At 46.0% G+C, this 19,850-nt stretch overlaps 1 protein-coding gene across 9 annotated transcripts in view; it reads left to right on the top strand.

Annotated features, from left to right (window-relative positions):
- Imp (IGF-II mRNA-binding protein) overlaps window positions 1-19,525 on the top strand; it is a 29,315-nt gene extending 9,790 nt beyond the window's left edge. For 2 of the 9 annotated variants that reach the window (XM_033383201.1, XM_033383199.1), the window contains exons 2-6: window positions 15,965-16,138; window positions 16,550-16,924; window positions 17,001-17,709; window positions 17,875-18,030; window positions 18,101-19,525. In XM_033383201.1, coding sequence (XP_033239092.1) covers window positions 15,965-16,138; window positions 16,550-16,924; window positions 17,001-17,709; window positions 17,875-18,030; window positions 18,101-18,496 — 1,810 coding nt within the window. In that variant the 3' untranslated portion in view covers window positions 18,497-19,525. Of the gene's footprint in view, window positions 1-6,937; window positions 7,111-9,351; window positions 9,696-14,725; window positions 14,839-15,964; window positions 16,139-16,549; window positions 16,925-17,000; window positions 17,710-17,874; window positions 18,031-18,100 lie in introns of those variants that run through there. The other 7 variants (XM_033383204.1, XM_033383203.1, XM_033383196.1 and 4 more) reach the window with 6 other exon arrangements.
- The last annotated feature ends 325 nt before the right edge of the window (window positions 19,526-19,850 follow it).

The following is a 19,850-nucleotide window of genomic DNA, read 5'->3' as shown; positions in this document are numbered from 1 at the left end:
GGCAGGGATTGGTCTTTCTGGCCAATCCACAATTGCACAAATTATCACGCCAAATAACATGAAGCTTGCCCCTCGCTCTGTGCCACACCCGCAGCAGCAGAACAACAACAAAACCAACTCCTTTTGGACATACAACGCTGCTAAATAGCAGCTAATTTCCTGTGATAAATTGGGCATATCACCCAGTGGCATGCAGCAGTAGCAGCAGCATCACCATCACCATCACCATCAGGAGCAGCAGCAGCAGAACAAAAAAAAAGGCTCTCAGAGCAGGGAGACGACCAGGAAAAGATCCTCCTCATGCTCATGCTCATCCTCTGACCCTCATCAACGTTTCCCTCAAGGCTCAAGTGGTGTAAGCAAACACTGGAAGGAACAGCCCCAGCAGCCCTAGGAATGGAACGGAACTCTCACCTCACGGTAGGGTGGGTAGGGAAGGGGACGGGCAGGGCAGGCGAAACTATCATCATTGTCACATAAAAACCAAAGACCAGAGACCCCAAGGGCTCTACAAAGCAGTGGCTCTACCTGCATCTAAGCTCTAACCCTTTTTATGCTTTCCTTCCCGCGAAGCCTGAGGAGTCTTCCTGATCTGACAAAAATTGATATACTTGCCACACCGCACCGCACCGCACGCACACACGCTGGACTCCGAAGAGTAGGAATCGAGTCCAAATAGGGTGCGAAGAGAGATCAATGATGGACAGACAGCTGGGGGGAGGGGAATGGGAATTGTCAAACTGAAAATCAAAGTTTGACCCAACTCTCTTGAGGCTTTCAGCTTCCCATTCCCAACCATTCTCAAAGAAGTGCAAAAGAAAATGTTTATCCAAGACCTAAACAGATCATTTCTTGGCTGAAAACAGAAGACCTCCAGTCCTCCATCCCAAAAAGGCGATGGGAATATGTACTACCGTATTTTCTGAATGAATGAACAGATTCTGCTGTGGTTCTGTGGAGAAAATAAGTTTCCGGATGTTGGAAAGTTCTCCAAAAATTATGTCATCCAAAGGATCTTTGGAGTAGAGCCAAAAAGCCTTGCTCGGTGTATACAATCATGCACGCGACATGTACAATTCAATGCAATTCTGGGCATCATGAGGGTGCGATGTGAGCTCATCAGAGCTCAGAGCTTGTGTTGTAAATTTCAAGGTAGCATTGATGGAAAACAAGAGAGAAAGATCTCTTAACAATAATAGAAAGAAAGAGCTTTATCTGTGAGAGCTTTGCGTTCATCCCGAAAGCGGACCACTAAGCCCTAGAACTGTGATTGAGCGCATCCTGTGGCTGTTGTGCTTACGGGACTCTCTCTCTCTCTCTCGCCCACTATTAAGCACATTTTAAATGCCATTTAAATCTGCCTCGGTGTGACTGTGTGTATCTGTGTTGCTGTCTGGTTGCCACAGCTTGTTGCGTGTTAAGCCGCTTGTTGCAACAACAGCTAAGCTGCTAGGCAAACCCAGCAGCAGCCACAGCAGCAGCACAAAACAAAAATCCTTACTAATTTCTTTGCAGGAATTCAAAGTAAACAAAAAAATAAATATAAAAAAAAAGATCTCAGGGAAACAAGAGACACACAGAGATATAGAGATATATACATAGAGACAGAGAGAGAGAATGAAATCGTTTTTCTGTAGCATTTGGTTTAATCCTCCAAAGGAAACATGCCGCTTGCCACAAGGAGGCAGCTTCTGCTTTAGGTTTTGTGCTTAGAAAAGAAGGGTTGTATCTTTGAGATCTTCTCATATGTATCTTCGAGTGTGTGTGCCCCTCATATGATGATCAGGTTTCCTCCTCAGTAGAACAATTTTTTATTTCTTATTTGGAGATTGGAGGAAATATGATTTTGGCCTTTTTTTTTAGGTTTAGAAGGGGCTTTTCCCTTCCCTCCCCTTCCACAATTCCTTCTGGCTTCGGCTTCTGTTCAGAGTTGTGTGTGAGTGTGTGTGATTTTTTTTCTAGGCAGAAACACGTTTCTCAAATTTCCAAAGAGCGTTCGTTTCTCTCTGTCTCTCGCTCCCTTTCTCTCTCCGAGTGCTCAAACATTTTTAATTATATGAAGGATGCCTTGGCATCCTTTTTCCATTCTTTTTTTTTTGTATTTTTGTATGTCCATCTAATGTTTGTTCACTTGGCAGACAAACGCCGCGGCTGTGGCCGTGGCAGTGTCTGTGGATAGGCGGCTTGGGGGGGGATGAGGCTTCGAGGCTGGAAGCCCAGTCGTTTGCCAATTTGTCTTCCATCTTCCCTGCCTCCCATCTAATCTCACTCTCTCTCCCAACCCTTTTTCTGCCATCTGTGTTGTATCGTGTATCTGGGTATCTGGGTATCTGTTGTATCTTTGTATCGCTTGCCACTTAGGCGCTTGTTTGAGCACCTTCTCGCGCTCGCTCCCCTTCTAAGAAGGTTTTTTTGGGAAAATTTGGAAGCAAATTTGATTCCCATCGATTATCAGGCAGGAGGCAGGAGGCTGGAGGCTGGAGGCTGCTACTGCTTCCTGTTCCGTGTCCTTGCTCGCCTTTTGCTTTTTGATTGACAGTCAAATTAGTAGAAGGATCCTTTCGGCTCTGCGGCCAACGAGTATTTTCACTGCTCTGCTCTGCTCTGCTTTTTGGGGGTTGGATCGGTCGGATCGGTTCTAGATCCTGGCTGAATCTAAGCAGTCTGCTCTGCTGCTGCTCCTGTGGCAGCTGTGGCTGTGTTCGACGCCTGACCTTGGTCCATTGCTCGGCTTCCATTCATTCCACCATTCCATCCTCCATCCTCCGTTCTCCATCCTTTCCCTATCGTTCGCCCCCGCCTTTGTTTATCGAAGAAGAACGCTAGAAGCGAGACGCGAGAAACGAACGAACGAAGCTTCAAATACCCTTACAATTAATTCAGACCTCTTTTTTGGCTATCCAAATTATCTGTACGAATTTCCCGTAAGCGAAAGGATACATGATATTTGATGTATACTTTGGAATGCATATCCTGCACAGGGAATTCCGAACATTCCTATGCTAGCTTATGGAATAAATCGATCTCATTTTGGCTTCTCTACCCCTCTCCCTCTCTCTCTCTTCGGTGGGGCATCAAATGAAACCAGTTTCACGCCAGACCCACGAGATTTGTGTGCCTGTGTGTGAGAAGAACAGAAGAAGAACTCTACGCTTTATAGAGAATCAAACGTTTTGAATGAAATCAAGTACTGGAGGGCCACAGACAGACGGGGTACAGACGGAGAGACGGAGAGACTCTCTTCTCTGGCAGTGGGACAGAGAGGCGGCGGCGGACACTTTACCTACATTTTGGCCCCGAATTGAGGTATTTGTTGCCCCATATTGTTCGTGGCTGGATCCCGCCGGTACGGATTCGGCACAGCGGAAGAGCAGAAGGACACCGACTTCTTCTTTGGACTCTGAGGCAAACAGGATGCAAATGTTTTTGTGTGTGAGGGCAGGTAGGCGGGTAGCCCGCGGAGGCGGCCGCCGGCACAGAGTTCTTCTCTCTCTCTCTGTGTGTGTGTGTGTGTGGTGTGTGTGAGAGTCGATGTCAGGTAGGAGCAATGTGTGGTAGGAGTCGGAGTCTTGCCCTGCCCTAATTTCAATATGTTGTAATCACACACGCACAGACATTCGGTTCGGTATTCGGGAATCGAATCTCGAAATGACATTCAGAATACGAAACGAGCGGGAACGTTGGCACATTTATACCCGTTCCCCTCCGCCAGAGGGCGCACACTGCACGACGAAGAGTGTGTGAAAGAGAGGGTATTCCCCGAGCGATTTCATTTGTTCTTTTTGGCTAGAACACTGATTCGTCTGATGGTCATTCTCTACGATTCTGCCTTTTCGGGTCCCACAAATCTGCGTCCTTTGAGGAGGCGGAAGAGAGCGGGGCGGGCCTCGGTTGCTCTAGAACTTATTGTCTCTGAGAACTAGGCGCCAAGCAAGACGGATGGACGGACTTGGCTATTGATGCTGATCACGAATATACTATATACTTTATGGGGTCGGAAACGCTTCCTCAGGCACTGTGACCACAAACCTTATATATGTACCTCAGTACTCTTTTTGAGTACCGGGTATAAAAGAGAAGCTGGGGCGGGGCACCTCCACCCGACTCCGTTGATGGATTGTCTTCGATAGATATCGAAGATCCTGGTAGTGCTGTATCGAAGTGATCGTTATCGAATGTGCCGAAGGTCATGAAAGATACCTGAAGATACATTTGAGAATTCTCTGAATATCTCTCGCTATCTCTCTTTAAAGTTATCATTTATCAAGGTATCGATCGTGTGGCATCTAATTGTTGAACGATCTCTCTTGCTCTCCCGCGCTACATTGCTCTCTCTCTCTCTCTCCCTCCTCTCTCTCTCTCTCTGTGGCAGCACATTCTTGCCTGTTGTTGCTTTGTTGTTTAACTACATTTTTGTGTGCTCCTTTTTGAGTTTGTGTTCATTAGAAATTTCCAAGAATTCCACAGCGACAACGACACACACACACACACACACAGAAACACACGTGAGGAGATGGGCATGTATATATGTATATATTTGTATGTGTATCTCGAGATTCGTGTTACTGCTGGCTTAGTTTTTCAAACAAACCAAAAACAAAAAAACAAAAAACACGCTGTCAAAGGAAGGAAGGCACAGGCACCAGAGGCATGCAGGAGAAAGATGGTGCGATGCGATGCGATGCGATGCGATGAGAGTAAGGTAGTGGACACACATCCAGGAGTAGGAGGCTGCGGCGGCAGAAGAGAAGGGTCGCGTCGTTGGGGCTTCCTTTTTCTTTCGTTTTTTTGTTTTTTTTTTCTTTTTGAAGGTTTTAGAGGTGGTTTGGTGTGCCTTCATTTTGAAACGAAACGAACATCATCATGAGGTCTAAGAGGTTCCCTCGTCCAACTGTTCTTACCACACAGGACACTTGGGCTTTCTTCCCCCATCCCATACAATAGTATACCCGTTATTTCGGTGGCGCGATCACTTTCTTTTCGCGAGTGGCAGCTGCTGCAAGTAGCCGCCGCGCGATCGCGGGAGCCAGGCAACCCTTTTCTCCTTGCAGTGTCCTTGCGTGTGTTCTCGACACGCAGGTAGGGGCATAGAAATTAAGTGACCCGCAACAACAAGGACTCGACTCTCTCCCTCTATTCGTGTGCGAAGAGAGAGAGAGAGAGAGAGAGAGAGAGAAGAAAGCATTTCACCGCGCGAATCGCGAAAAAGGGTTGGCCGATCGTTTGCGATCGTATCGGGGTTCCATTTCCATTTCCATTCCATGCCATTCCATTCTCCGCGACAACCGAAAGCTCTCCCGGCTCCAACCCAGCTGCTGCTGCGCTTTAAGCACGCTGCTACCACAGTCGCGATCTCTTTCTGCCGCCGTCGTCGTCGCACTATCAGCAATTCATGATCAACGTGGCCGGCCGGCCGGTCGGTCGGTCGGCTGGTCGGTCGGTTTTTAGGGGGGAGCTTTGGGGAACGTGTGGGAAAGTAGGGCGGGGGGGGGAAGCGCTGTTCAGGCCATTGAACCTCCAAAATGAGCAGCGGGGCAGAGCTCTCGCTCTCACTCTCACACACACTCTCTCTCTCTCTCTCTCTCTCTGTCACTCCCTCTCCCTCTCTCCCTCTCTTGTGTATTAAGTTAAGCGGTTTGTTGCCGCCTGTTTACAACTGTTTTAACCGTTGTTCTCGCTTTATTCACTTAACTTTTGCTGGCCGCGTTTTTATTATTGGGCTTTTTTTTTTGCGGTCAGCATATGGTTGCATATGTACACACACACACACATATGTAAATACTATGTATTTATGTATGTATGTATCGCTGGCGCTGACAGTGTTGGCAAGCGTGTAATTATCACACATGCATGTGTATGGAGACACTGAAATGTATGTACAGATGTTTGTATGTAAAGGCAATCAATGACCGGAAATAACAAATAGTTGACGCGCGCGCGCTCCTGTTGTTGTCTTTGTTTTGCTGCGACGGGGTCGCGTCGGGGGTCGAGGGTCGGGTGCCATGCCAAAACAACCGCATGAACAACAACAAAAACACACACACACACGCATACAAAGGCACGCGTGGCGGTAGCAGCGATGCACGCATGCAAGGCGTGACGTAATCACGTAATCAAGACTGCATTTTGCCGATGGAAGAGAAACCACAAAGAGAGAACGTGAATGAAAAGAGAACCCACCGCCTGCAAAACAAAAAAAAACTATGCCGAAACATGAACGTACACACAGCCACACAAACGCACGACGCCGCTGATCATTCACACGAGAGAGGGTAGAGCGTGAGTAAAGAGCGCAACAATTGGGAAAGAGAACGGTCGTGCTCTCTTTGCGACACTTGACGGACAGCAGGCGAGCGTTGCCAGACTGGCGGGCGCGCTTGTGGATCGTGAAAGTGGAACCTAATTAATCGGATTAAATATTTGCATTGCCTCCGTGCACATGTGGGACCATCAAATATCGAAGTTTTTTTGTTGTACGCTCACAATGTTCCAAACCCAATCCCGTGCTCCCCTCTTTGGCGGTCTGGCCACGCTTTGGCAAAGCACGTAATGGTTTTACGTAAATTGTGGGGGCCTACTCCGTCATCACTTCTCCTACTTTACCTCCTCCGTCTTTTCGCAAAACACACGAGACACCGAAGTTTTATTGGCGTTCGCTCCGAAACTTTGACTCGCTCATCGTCATTCCCCACTTGGTTGCTCTCCCATCCTTGCTCTCTCTCTCTTTCTGTTGCTGGCGGAGGGAGACTGTCGGCCCACCGCCGCCACCGTCGTCGTCGTCGCCGTCTGACTGGGTTCATGTCTCGTTCGTCTCCTTCTTCCCGCACGCCCCCTCCCCCGCACCATTCCATTTTTGCTACTCTCGCATTCTGCTTTGGGGCCGCCGCCGCCGCTGCCGCTGCCTCCACTACTGGGGCTCTGCCTGCCTGCCGGTGATGGTGTGGCTGGTGTGCCTGTGCTGACTGTTGCTGCTTCTCTTTGGCGAAGTCAGTATTCGAATACTCTCTGCATTTTGCGGTTGTCTGGAAATACGCGGCGTAGTTGCACAAAAAGCAACAGAACAGAAACAACAAAAGCAACAATTATAAAATATTATAAGACAGCCAATTGGTGTGTGTGTGTGTGTGTGTGAGTGGTTTTGCATGTGTTCATATGAGTGTGTTTGTTTGTGTGCGTTCGTACTACGTGTACGTGTGGTTCTTTTTTTTTTTTGAGAATATATACATATGTATATATTTTTTTGTATTCTTTCATTTGCACACTACGAGCGCTCATGCTTTTAGATCAAATTCTGAAAAAAGGAAATATGATTGATACAATATTCCGGTTTTTATTTTTTTAAATATTTGTTTGTCACTGCAACACCCAAAAAATAGTGCAAAAAAGCAACAACAACAACAATAACAACAGAAACAGCAACAAGGAATGAGCCGAAAAAAAGCAAGAGTGTGTGTCGTGTCTTTAGCCCCAATCTCCTGCCCACGCTATTTCGTAGTTTTTTGCCAGCTCTTTCTCCCTCCTCCTCCTCTTCCTCCTCTTCGTGTTCTGACTGATTGTCGTGTGGTCGTGCGTTTATCTACAAAAACACACACACACACAGAGGCACAAACACGCTCAAGCACATGCAGACATCCACATACATACATATAAAGTGTAGATGGAGAGTGGACCGAAGAGCAGACAAGACGTGAGAAGAGTGGAATGGAGTGGAGTGGAGTAGAGTGAAGTGAAGTGAAGTGGAGAAGAACGCCACACACAAAACAAAAATAACAAATCTTTGCATTGGATACCGTTATGACAGACACCGGTGTGCCACTTTCCGCCGGCGCCGCATTTTCTCATCTCTCTCTTAGTCTCTGTCTCACCGTCTCTTTTGGTTGCCTTTCTACTATGCATACCCGGCTCCTCGCGTGGAGTAGAGCATAGGGCAGAGGAAACCAAAGCCATCTCCGCGTCTCATCGCATCGCATCGCGTCGATGATGATGATGATCCCATAAACTGTTTCCAAGAATCTGAGAGTGAGAGCTAAAGCCAGTGTCAGACACAGACACAGACACAGAACCCGGAGATCATGTTGAATTCGTGCAATTTTATCTTTGGAAAACTGCTGTGGCAGACACAAATCTTAAAGTTTTCAGTTTAGCCAACAATTTGTGGAAAATTCAACCCAATCGGAGAAGGAAAATAACGGCGGGTGTTGCCAATGGAGATTCGTATTCATCTTCGTAGAATTATGGTCCTGATCAGTTTACAGCTTCTGCTGCTGCTCTGCTGTGGTGGTCGGAATTCGCCAGCACAAGATATGAAGAAAGCTCTTATCTAACGATCCTCCTCTTGAAGGTTTTTTTTTTTGCGCCATTTTCGCTGTTGTTGGAAAAGTGTGCACCACTCACGGTGAAAATCAATTGGTGCCAAAACCCCTGTGTGCCATGTGCCGTGCAGCAGCAGCAGCAGCAGCAGCTGGACACTGACCTACTTTGCCCGCGTCTGCTTTGAGCAGTCTCTGGCATTCATTCCCATGCTATAACGGTAACTGGTGCTGCGTACTGCTGCTGGTGGTGGCAACCCTGGCCAGACCGGACTACTGCGGACTGCAGTGTGTGGCCGTGGCTGTGGCTGTCGCTTCTGCTAATTAGTCAAACACGTTTCACGTTTCGGATCTCGGATTAGAAATGGTTCAATCACGGCGTGGTGCTGCGGCTTGTCCCACTAATGCGTGATAGGCGATCACACGCTCGCTCCCTCACTCTCTCTCTCTCTCTCTCTCTCTTCGGCTGTTTCTCTTTCTTTCCCTACGGATGTGTGTGCGTTAGTGTTCATGTGAGTCATGCTGTGGAATAGAATAAATGCGAACCAAAAAGAAACACAAAGAAAACTAAAGCCCATACGCATGACCACTAAAAATAACAAGAACAAGAACAGAACTAGAAGAAGCACCAGCAGAGAGCGAGGGAGTGGGAACAGAAAGAGCTTAATGAAGAAGCACTGGGTCCGAGTGAGAGAGAGTGAAGAACAGAGAACAGAAAAGCTAAAGAAAACCGAAAATCATATCAGCAAAAGCTTCTTTTTTTTGAGAGAAAGAGAGCGCTCGAATCTTGTGAAAAGTGAGAGATTATAGAGTGAATGAGAGATGAAATATTGTTAGAGATAATTAGCAGAGAGAGAGAGAGAGAGAGGGGGAGAGAGTGAAAGAGTAATGGAACGCGGAAGCAGTAGGAGAAGACTTCGGCTGCTTCCAAAAACGTCACTGTGCTTTATCTCACTTCTACCGTGCTTCTCATGGTCTCCCTCTCTCTCTCTCTCTATCTATCTATCTATCTATTGCTTATTCCCATTTGCGAATTTTGAAGTATAGACAGACGAGAGAAAAACACACACAAAAAAAGATCAGATCGAGTGGAAGGTGTCTGGAAGTGCAAGTGGAAGAAGCGGCGCGGGCCCTGGGCGTTAAACGTTAAATAATATTTGTATAATATTATAAGAAAAAGTTCGAAATTCGTGAATTCCACACTAGACACATAAAAGTATATAAAAACTAAGCAAAAATGCACGCAAACAACAATATCAACATCCACAACAACCAAAACAGACTCAATAATAATAACAATAATATTAACAATAATATACCCAACAACAACAACAACAACGTTTTCTATCAACAAAAACAACCTACATTTATACGGTACTTGGATCGGTGAGTGTTTTATTGGGTCGGTCTCCGGTCTCCCCCCCCCCCCCCCCCTACCTCGCCCCACCCGTCTGTGTGTGTTCCCCCTCCGCTCCTCACCCCACCATCCGCACCCATTCATGTACTACATGCACACAATATCTCTGGTCCCCGTATTCGTGTACTCATTTTCACACACTCTCTCTTTCTCTCCCACACTTTTGGAATTGCAATTTTGTGGTTGTGGTGGTCCCAACTTTTGAGATATACCACTTTTATTGGGCAGGGGCATACGATAATAATTGAATCAATCAATCTATTCAAAATCAAACTAATCGGATAAATTACATCCGCCGCATATGGGAGAGATGAGATACAGAGCATACGAGTATGGCATGTACATATGTATGTATGTAGGTGGTGTAGGAGGAACGGTGCATTCATAAATATCATGCATATGTAGTGGCTAAGGGGAATGTCCGGTCATTAATCCCAGTTCAAGTGAAAGAAAGTTTCACCATTTCCCCTGTCTCTCTTTTTCTCTCTCCGTGTGTGTGTGTGTATCCTTTATATCATTCATCATTCTGTCATCTGGTTCAAATTAAAATGAAACGCAAAGCCAAAGCGAAATGCGAACTCTGAGATACCCTTGCGGACGCAACATCTGAAATTTGACTGGAATATCTATGCTATAAATCAGGAGTCCAACAAGAAGAAAAACCCCATCATGCACACAACATGCATGTTGTTTTTTAACATTCTCATTTGCAAATAGGAGCGATAGGAGCATGGACGTGCCCTGTCCGTTGGGCTTATCTTTTTCATATGCCAGCTAGAATGAATATGAAGATATAAATATGATCCTAAGTGGATTAAAATCCAAACAACCCACTGCCGCCACTGCAGTGGCCAAAGCGTACTATGAGTTCATATATGCATCCGTAATTGTTTGCTTTCGAGCTTGGTGGCATGGTGGCATGGTGGCGTTGACTGGTTGCTGGTGCGGCTCTTTGTCCACTTTCAATGGTCTCATCGCTGTCGTCTCCATATGGCAGCTTTGTGGCACGCCCACCGCCGACACCGCCTGCTTGCACCCTGTTGCACACAGCGCACATTCAAGTATTGGCTGCAACCAATGAATACCACCAGCCTCCTCTTGCCTTCCTTCCACCCTCCAACTCCAAGCACACACTCCTTGTTCGCCATTTTGTCCTTTGCAGTCACTTTTCCATGTTGATGGACTCGCAAAAAAGTAAAAAAAAAAATAAATAAAAAGCAAACAGAAATAACGAGGCAGGGCAATGGGAAGAGCGGCAATATGAATGTACACATAATAACGAATTTGTCACAGATATACGCATACATATGACTATATTGTAGTGGGAGGAGGAATGCACTAATAAAAGCTACAGTGAGCCCCACGGGAAGAGAATAAAATCAATAAATATTTGAAATGCAGATGCAGATACAGATACACGGAAAAAGGAGCACGCTTTGGTCTCTCAAAGTATGCTCAAGGAAGTATGCTCGGGAATATACCGAAAATTAAACCACCAGATACAAACAGATGATATGATGCGATTATGTATTTAGGGCCCTCCATAGATCCAATGAATACTCTTTACTTCTTATAGATTCTTTGGACGACAGTCACTGCATCAATCCGCAGAAACCTGTCAAATATGATCCAAATCGGAGCACGCTATACGAATGTGCAACAAGTGGAAGGTTCCACTGTACATCCATACAATCGAGAAGGCAATGAGGGGAAGCAGGCAAAACCAATTTAGGTCAAAGCGCTGCTGCTGCTGCTGGCTGCTCTTTTTTGGTTGCACGCTCTCGGGGGAAACAAGTTTTTTTTTCGCTCACAAAACAAATTGTTTTAATGCAGTTTTTCGCCAAGTGTAGCGAAGAGTAGGGGGTGAATAGATAAGCTCTGCAAATAATAATAAAAAAAACCAACTTCTCACCCGCTCTCTCTCTATGTCTCTCTGTCTCTCTCTACCTATCTAACTGCACCACAATCGCAACCAGCAACTTGTGGAATGCAATGAAAATAGAACACGAGAAGCACACTCGCACTCACACTCACACCCGCTCACGCGACCCAACACATCCGTAGAGCATTCACTGCACACAGACAGACTGTGCATGTGTTCACGTGTTTGTCGGCGTCCGCCAGCAAGAGACAGAAATAAAGTTGCAATAAAAAGCAACTCAGGCCGCGTCAAAAGCAGATTTCAGAGTTTTTCATTCATAAAAGTTATACAAAACAAAAACACAACAACAACAAAAGGAAGAAAGAAAGCAAAGTGAAACACACACGCACCAAGAGAGCGAGCGAGCGCAGCATTAAAGGCCGATGCGTGTGTTTGTGAGTGCATTGAGTCGGGTTTTTTTTCTTCTATATGTGCGAAAGAGATAAATGCAGAGAGCAGAGAAAAAGAACACGCAACGGCGCCCCGTTGCTGACTGCGGCGCTGCGCCTGTATTGGTTGTGTGGTGGGAGGGTGGGTAAGAGGGCACCCCTCGTGAAGCAGTCAGCGGGCTATTCACCGGTGAATTACTAGCCGGCCGGTGGCTACACCTGATTACTTTCACTACGCGGATTCACGGCCATTCACCGAAGAGCTGCTAGTGGGAGGAACTGAACTCCAGAATGGAGCTGTGCATACATTCGATGTTAACTACTTATTTGGATCTTTCCGTTTAATTGAACAAAAAACACATTTTGTATCGAAAATAGGTTTTTACTCCCCTCATAAGAAATGTTTTGATTTAGACCAGGGGTCGGCAGGCAAAACGGAACTATTTATTGGATCTAACCCCTGTTCTACACGTGTACGTGAGCGGCACATATGATGGGTGCTTGCCAAATCATTGAGAATTATGTAAAAACCCGTGGTTACATAAATGTGTGATATCTTGATTAGATTGGTTGGTTCCACCATCACGAAAAACAAATTCTGATCTGTACTTAATGATATTTAATATTTAATTTAAAGTACCAGTTTAAACAAAGTTTAAACAATTTTGAAGCATTTTAGAAAGATGCTCAGAATAAATTCGCTCTTAGCATTGAGTGTGCCTGTCACTTGACGCAATATCTCTTCAGTATTTCATTGTAAAAATGCCAAAATCACTGAAAGCGAATGGTATCTGGTCGTGTCATTTGTATCCAAGTGACATCAACTGACAGCAAATAAACGTCATTCATTGTTTAATACACGTCAATCGAAAAATGTATCTAATGTGGAAGGGGGTGATTTTCCTAGGGGAACCACCCATGACTACTTCTGAATGAATTCTGTCACTAGCGGGGAGTGTTGGCTGGTTACTTTTAGACCATGTAAAGTAGTAGTACCGTTAACTGGTAAGCAGAGAAGTGTCTCGCCCGGCATTGATAACGGAAGAACAGCAAAAAAGCGCCTTTCTCGCTCTCACGGACCTCATAGGTCATTTACTTAGTCACATGTCGAAAAAAATAGAAAAGAACGCAGGAAAGGTGAAATGCAACAGAGACTCTGTAATGAATGCTGCTGCTGCTGGGAGAAATAAAGAAAGACAATGGAGCAATGGAGCATTCTCATTGGATATGCACTGCGGTCGCTGCTCTGCCAGCGTCAGCGTCAGCGTCAACGAACTGCAACATGACATTTGCATGCATATTCAGGCAGAGGCTGGGGCGCTGCGGCTGGGGCTGCAGCCCTCAAATGCAGACGTGTGACGCATGCTCAGCAGTTACAGTTACATACATACATCTCAATACATATGTATGTGTATGTGGCTGGGGGGCAGCCAGGCCACCAGAATCCAGGCCACTGGATGAAACGGGCGCGATCAGATTCCAGCGAAGAGAGCAGCAACACCAAACAAAATAGCAAACGCTGGCAGAATTCGCCTGGAATTCCGGGAAGAAAAAACTTAAATATCTATAGAGCCTGAGCCGGAGCGCGTGCATAGCCGCCGCCTGAAAAATGCGGCGCAGAAGGAAAAAAAAACAAACGGCAATGACGGCATGAGAGCGAAAAAATGGCATCGATGGTCAACCGTTTGTCAGGGAGGGGGCAAAGTACATTGTAATGGTAAAATGCGATTGGAATGCTGGATGGAATGCGCTGCAGATCATTTTTTTGCCCTCTTTTTCTCGTTGTCGTTGCCGGTTGTCTATTGTATAGTTTGAGAGAGAAAGTTTGAGAGCTTTTCAGTTTAAGGAAGCCATCATACAGTTTGACAAGTACTGAACAGTTTGGCAATACATATACAAAATGGTATATACATACATACATATGGATATCATTCACAAGAAGCAGAAACTGAAATTTAAATTAAAAAACAAAATGAAAATGAGCAAAAAAAATCGACTTCTCTCCTCCTTCCTGTCTGCTGCTTCTCTTCACATTTGATCTCTCTCTCTCTCTCTCTGTCGCTCGCTCTTCTTTGCAACTTTATGTTGTTGGCGGCGACGACGCGACTTCGGTCGTCGTCGGTCGGCCGTCGGGCGACTGGAGTGAAATTACTTCCAAGAAAAATAAACACGATATTAAATGTGCAACATTCCAGGCGTCGTTTTTGCCATTGCATTGCCCTCTTTCATTCTCATTCCTCATGCCCATACATACGCTTCGTTGATGGTGGCTTTCTGCAGGGCAAGATGCCGAGGAAGAAGAACGTTAGAACATCAGTAGCTAGAGGAAAATACACAAAAAAATAGGTCGAATATTTATATATAAGGTGAGGCATTCAAGTCCCATTCTCCCTCCAACGATAGTCAATTGGGAGAGTGCCTTACCCTATTTCCATAGGCCTTGAGCCCAACGTTTGTTGCAAAGCAGAGCGCGAGCAGCAACTAGACAGAAGAAGAAGAAGAAGGCGACAAAAAAAAAATAGCAGGCTGAGGCGCCGGCGCAGCAGCACAAAAGCGGCGCCGTTGTCGCCGTTCTGCGTTGATTTTGTGACCGGATTCGCAGATTTTTGTTTGCTTCAGTTCATTTCATTTCGAACACTCGACTGGCTCTCTCGATTTTTTGTGATTAATTGTGGTTTTTTTTTTGATAATGGATGGCTTTACCATGTCGATATGGAATGAGGATACGATTTCTTATTGTATCTATACATTTTACATTAACAATCAAGCGGTTCAATATACGACGGTGTTGGCGAAGCACAGGTAACGGTTGCTGTTGGGTGTATCGGGAGGGCGCCCCCACATCTCTCACATCCTCTTTATATGTAGTTTGCTTAAGTATTGAAAGTCTCTTTTTAACACCAAGATCCTTTCCCATTTATCCCACATACATACATATATTTGTAAGCAACTAACTCACGTGTTCGTTCACGGCTTGTAAAATGTGCTTAGATTTTGTACGTTTTTTAGGCTTGCACACACACACACACGTATACACTCACACTCACACTCACACACACACAACTAACACAGCGCACACGCCCTCTGTCGGGCCTTTTTTGGCGCCTCCTTGTGGTAAAAAGTTTGCCGGCAAATGTATGTGTGTGTGTGTGTGTGTATTCGTATTGACGCTCTGTTTCTCTGCCTTTGCGCGTGCGCTCTATTTAGAACAACCCTGGCCTGCGTGAGCCGTTATTTAGTACAGCAACTATAGACTGCGCGATTTAGTAAAGCTACCGTTACTGCGGGTATTAGTTTTTAGTGCTCCTATTCCCTGGCTGTCCTGTGCGCGCGCGTGTGTGTTCTCTTTAGTGCAACATAACCTGACTTTTCGTGTAAGTGGATTGCGATTCCCTTAGTACAGACTTGAACACAGACACACATCCATACGTACCCCTATAGGAACGCTAAATTCTAGATGCTATTTGCGATGTTACATCTCTGGCTTTATCTCTCTCTCTTTCTCTCTCTCTCTTGCTCTCTCTCTCTTGCTGATTAGCTCTCTGTTCTGTCTGTCTGCCTGTCTGCCTGTCTGTCGCCCTCTTTTAATGCGACGTGCTTTCGCTGTGACGCTGCTCTATTTATTGCATTATCCGTTATCCTTTCATGGCATTTCTTTTTCTTCATTCCCCTCCCTCCCCCTTTTCCACATTCCCTGCCATTTCTCTACTTATCTTATCCATATCCTAACCTTTCGCATCTTTCCTTTTTTGTGTTTTGTGTTGTTTTTTTTTTTCTTCTATGTGTTTTCGGTTTACTACTGTTTCTACTACTACTACTACTACAACTACTACAATTACTACTATTTTTTTGTTTTCGTTTTTCTATCTTTTTTTTTTTGTTTTGTTTTCACCGTGTGTGTGTTTTTTTCACGCCATTTTCTTCGCAGTGTTACGACATCAAAACTCTTAATAAGCGGCATACCGATGCAAACACGTTTCGAAGACATCGAACCGCTACTGAAGCCCTTCGGCATCGTGAAACAATGCGAGGCTATTTCTAGTAAGGACCAATCTACTCAAACAGTACATATTACATTCGAAAACCCTGAGCAGGCGCAAAGGTATATACCCCCAATACAAAAACAAAATCAAAACCATCTACCCAATCGACCCAATTGACCCCCCCACCACCCCCAACCCCCAACAGATCCTGGCTTAACATTCGGGATTGTCATTGAGCAAAATCCAATACGATATATGATCCCATTTGGTTTCGAGATTATATAGCAAGCAATCTCTGTGTTAATCTCGGTGTTAAGCATGGATATATTTCTTAGAAGAGAGAGAGAGAGAGAGAGAGAGAGCTGGGGCTTGGACTTTGTGTGTGTGTGTGTGTCTGTGTGTGGGCATCCTCTTTCCGTTGTTCAATGTTTAGGAAATCAAAACACCCCCGATCTCAACATCTCCACTCTATAAAATTCCCCACTAATGGATACATATGTATGTCATCTCGAAACCCTTTCCATCCACAGAGCTGCTGGCGGCCTCAACGGAGTCGAATTCGAGGGCAACAAGCTCCATTGCGAGCAGCTGGATAAAAACCAGCGTCGCAGTCAGCGCAATCAGCGCAATACGTACCCGGGTATGCCGGGACCCGGGCGCCAGGCTGACTTCCCGCTGCGCATTCTCGTCCAGAGCGAAATGGTTGGGGCCATTATCGGACGACAGGGCAGCACGATCCGGACAATCACACAGCAGAGTCGGGCCCGTGTGGATGTGCATCGCAAGGAGAATGTCGGCTCCCTGGAGAAGTCGATCACGATCTATGGTAATCCGGAGAACTGCACCAATGCCTGCAAGCGCATTCTGGAGGTCATGCAACAGGAGGCCCTCTCCACGAATAAGGGGTGAGCACTAATCACTGAAACACATACGTCAGATCCCCCTTCATACCATTTCTATGCACTCCATCCATCTCCACAGTGAAATCTGCCTGAAGATACTGGCCCACAACAATCTGATTGGAAGGATCATTGGAAAGTCTGGGAACACCATCAAACGGATCATGCAGGACACCGACACGAAGATCACCGTCAGCTCGATCAATGACATCAACAGCTTCAATCTGGAGCGCATCATCACGGTGAAGGGTTTGATCGAGAATATGTCGCGGGCCGAGAACCAGATCAGCACCAAACTGCGCCAGAGCTACGAGAATGACCTACAGGCGATGGCACCGCAGAGCCTCATGTTCCCCGGCCTTCATCCCATGGCAATGATGTCGACACCCGGCAATGGCATGGTCTTTAACACAAGCATGCCATTCCCATCGTGTCAGAGCTTTGCCATGTCCAAGACGCCGGCCAGCGTAGTTCCGCCGGTCTTCCCCAACGATCTGCAGGAGACGACATATCTCTATATACCGAACAATGCCGTTGGGGCGATCATCGGCACTAAGGGCTCCCATATACGTAGCATAATGAGATTCTCGAATGCATCCCTGAAGATTGCACCCCTCGATGCCGACAAGCCGCTGGACCAACAAACGGAACGTAAAGTGACGATTGTTGGTACACCGGAGGGTCAGTGGAAGGCGCAGTACATGATCTTTGAGAAGATGCGCGAAGAGGGTTTCATGTGCGGCACCGATGATGTTCGTCTAACGGTCGAACTGCTTGTGGCAAGCTCTCAGGTAATAAACCATACCGATGTTTATCTCGAAGGGGGGCTATCTGTGAATGATGGGTATACGGATCGGTTTCGGGTTTTATTTATTTATATATTGCCATGAAATACCCTTGTTTCCTTTAAACTAATGGATTTTCTTTTGCACACACACAAACACCCACACACACAGGTCGGCCGTATTATCGGCAAGGGAGGTCAGAATGTGCGCGAACTGCAGCGCGTGACGGGCAGTGTCATCAAGCTGCCAGAGCATGCCCTGGCCCCGCCAGCAGGCGGTGATGAGGAGACGCCCGTTCACATCATTGGGCCATTCTACAGCGTACAGGTGAGTGGCTTGCCAAAAGAGAAGAGAGAAGTGGCGCCAGATTGTGATCCATCCATGTATATTATTGCAGTCCGCCCAGCGTCGCATCCGGGCCATGATGTTGTCCACGAACCCGCCGCCAGTGACCAAGAAACAGAAAGCTGCCAAAGAACAACTGCAACAACAGCAACTGAGCTTAGCCGGTGCTGCGACCAGTGGATCCCAGCAGCTTCAGCAACAGCAGCAGCAGCAACTTTCGCCGACGTTGCAGCAACAGCAGCAGCCACTGCCGCCGCAATCGCACCATCAATCTGTGTCGGCGTCTTCGTCGTCATCGACGCCGCCTGCCCATCATCAGCAGCAACAGCAGCAGGCGTCGTCGGCAGCGACTTCGCACCAATTGCAGCAGCAACCGTCGCCGCCACTGAGCGCTAGCAATGAAACTCTGGCCACCTCCCAGCAGCAGCTGGCGAGCTCGCAGCAGTAAGAAGTAGTAAGCAGAAAAATCACTTGAAACGAGGAAGGAGAAGATGTAGCGCCGCAACAACCAGCAACAGCAACAGCCACAACAGCAATCGGAGGCTGCAACCAGCAACCATCGATATCAGCAATAGCCAAGGCAGGGTTTTCTTTTATGTACTACTACTACCACAACTAATACTACTACTACTACTACTACCATCAATACTACCTCCTACCCTCGTCTCAAAAGCAGAAACCACAAACCATACCATACCATACCCTACCCTACCCTACCACAACCACCCATAGGCGCCACCTTCGTGCTGGCACAGGCGACCAATCCGCAACAGGAAAACATATAAAGAAACAGAAACAGGTTGAAATCGTCATGTGTGAAAGAGGTTCTTCCTAGTTTATAACAGTGTATAACAGTTGCAGTTGTATAGCAGGCAACTAGAAACCATCCTAAACAAAACACAAGAAAATGTTTAATCAATGCATGCTACGAAATAAAGCGAAATTCTTGAATAGAAGGTAAAAAAACCCTCCCCCCACTTTGTGCTGTGTGTCCCATGTAAACAGATAACTGTGGGATGTTATTCCATCACCAACAACAACAGCAACGGCACAAAGTCCACAGTCAAAGAAATTCTACCACCCCCGCACCCCCTTCCCCAACATCCCCGCAGAATGGAGTGCATGAAGGAAAAGCAGAAATCAGAAGCAAAAGGAAAAGGAAAAATTGAGCATTGTATGCGTTAGATTTTTTTAAATATATTTAATTATAAAAAGTTAATTCTTAATTTTTTTTTTAAACAAAACCTTTAGTAAGCTTAAATTTAAGTGAAAACAAGAATTGAAAGCCGATCAGCGGAAAGAGTATAAAGAAGGAGAAACACAAGAGAACGAAATAGAAAAGAGCAGAAGCGAAAGGAAAAGAAAAGTTTGTTTTGTTTGGACAACAATTACAACAGAGAAATTATTGTACACATGCAAAATTATAAACGAAATTGTAACCCAAAACAGAATAAAACGAAAGATTCAATGAACGATTGAACAGAACAGATAAGAACCGAACCGAAAAGTACAGAAGAGAGATTCAAGCCGATTTACAACAAGAAAAACCAACAACACACGAGAAAAGAAAAGAAAAAGCCAGCCAGGAAACTGTCACAGTTATATGCAGCACAATGTCCAACAGTCGATGTAGGTGTTACGCCCAACAACAACAGTTTTACATAGTACATGTAACAGAGAGATACCTAAACACCAACCCAACCCTACCCTACTAAAAACAACCAAACCACCAATAACTAAGGAAAGAAACCCAACTATCTAATGTATACAATATAGTAAGTAGCTGAGTTAGTCTCGAGCTG

Source organism: Drosophila pseudoobscura, chromosome X (assembly GCF_009870125.1).
Source record: "Drosophila pseudoobscura strain MV-25-SWS-2005 chromosome X, UCI_Dpse_MV25, whole genome shotgun sequence".
Classification (NCBI taxonomy): domain Eukaryota; kingdom Metazoa; phylum Arthropoda; class Insecta; order Diptera; family Drosophilidae; genus Drosophila; species Drosophila pseudoobscura.
The sequence above is the reverse complement of the archived record's forward strand: the minus strand, read 5'-3'. Positions and strand labels throughout refer to the sequence as shown.